This window comes from Microtus ochrogaster, chromosome 19 (assembly GCF_000317375.1).
Source record: "Microtus ochrogaster isolate Prairie Vole_2 chromosome 19, MicOch1.0, whole genome shotgun sequence".
Taxonomy (NCBI): domain Eukaryota; kingdom Metazoa; phylum Chordata; class Mammalia; order Rodentia; family Cricetidae; genus Microtus; species Microtus ochrogaster.
The window spans coordinates 3,520,282-3,521,688 of NC_022021.1; the positions used below are offsets into that span (position 1 = coordinate 3,520,282).

At 41.7% G+C, this 1,407-nt stretch overlaps 1 protein-coding gene across 1 annotated transcript in view; it reads right to left on the reverse strand.

The window, feature by feature from the left end:
• Nucleotides 1-449: 449 nt before the first annotated feature.
• The window catches only part of Ankrd31 (ankyrin repeat domain 31), a 155,623-nt gene continuing 154,665 nt past the window's right edge, over nucleotides 450-1,407 (reverse strand). The window contains exon 25 of the mRNA XM_026783825.1: nucleotides 450-611. Within this exon, the coding sequence (XP_026639626.1) occupies nucleotides 466-611 (146 nt within the window). The 3' untranslated portion in view covers nucleotides 450-465. The remainder of the gene's footprint in view (nucleotides 612-1,407) is intronic.

The following is a 1,407-nucleotide window of genomic DNA, read 5'->3' on the forward strand; positions in this document are numbered from 1 at the left end:
AGAAGAACAGGCAATGCTCCCAACCACTGAGCCATCTCTCCAGCCCCCTGCCTATACTAATCTTAAATAGAACTTAAATTTCCTTCATAATTTTATATATATTTTTTGGTCTAGAGTTCAGAGTAACTGGGAAAAACAACCCAGGGTCTCTTAGGGGATAATCACCTGTGAACCACTTTTACGTGTATCTTCACTTCCCTTACAAGAATTGTTACTCACGCAGAGGCAGAAGTGCCGAATGCAAAGTTAGTTCTAAGTTTCTGCCAATAAAACTAAAGCAAGAGGCTCACCAGTCTTCTTCAGGAATGCCTTTATTCCACTGGCACGAAAGCACTAGCCTGGCCTAGCAGTTTCTTATCACAGTGAATACACAGCTCCCGCCACACAAGACGGGATGGCTGGCTGCTGACTAGAAGAACAATAGGAAATCGGCTACCAAGAACCCCGGCTTCAGAAACCCCGGCTTCAGAACGGTAGCGTCTTACATTCCACATAGAACTTCCAGTGCTGCTCCATTACATGGCTTGGCAGAAGCTCTTGGTCGCTGATTGCAAGTATTTCTTTTATCTGTAGATAATGAGGGAAACTTTGCACTGACTTTCCGGAAGTGCCTGTTAAAACAGGAATCAAAATTAAAACCAGCCTTTTATAATGTAAGAGTTAAACACAGTTATTACATATTCTAGAATCCAGGCAGTCCATACCCGAACATAGTTGATAAGTTTTCTGACCAGGACTTTCATCATTCCACTTTCTATACCTGAGACAAACCTATGGGAGGGAGGAAAAGAGAGAGGGAGGAAAGGAGCATGCACTGGTGGGATCAGAGAGAGGAGGGTAAGAAGGAGGAGAGAGCTGTTTGCAATCTAAAATTATAGCAGAAAAAGCATGAAGGAAACTTTGGAGGGTAGCTGAATAAGGCTTCCTGGCCCTCAATTTCCAATAAGTTGTGAATAAAACAGATGTGAAGACTAAATAAAACTTTGCATGTATACTTGTTACTTGGCAGATGACAAACAAAAAATAACTGTTGCCATTATAATGATCACTATTGATTACTGATTAATTATTAATTAGGCTGTTTCAAAATAGAAGACAGATGACCAATGTTCTAGTCCTTCATCCACCATATATGTGGAGCGTGGTGTCAAGGCAATGATTCCACTTCTATAGCTCTTAGATAAGGAAGAGGGTTCTTTTGCCTCTGCCTTTGAAAGGGTGAATGATGTTAAACTGGTTGCTTCAATCTCCAGTAGTCTCCGAGTTTGATGTGGGAGTGTCATATATCAATCTGTTGTTGATTTCATTGGTTAAGGAATAAAGAAACTGCCTAGGCCCCTTGATAGGCCAACCCTTAGGTGGGTGGAGAAAACAGAACAGGATGCTGGGAGAAAGAAGCTGAGTCAG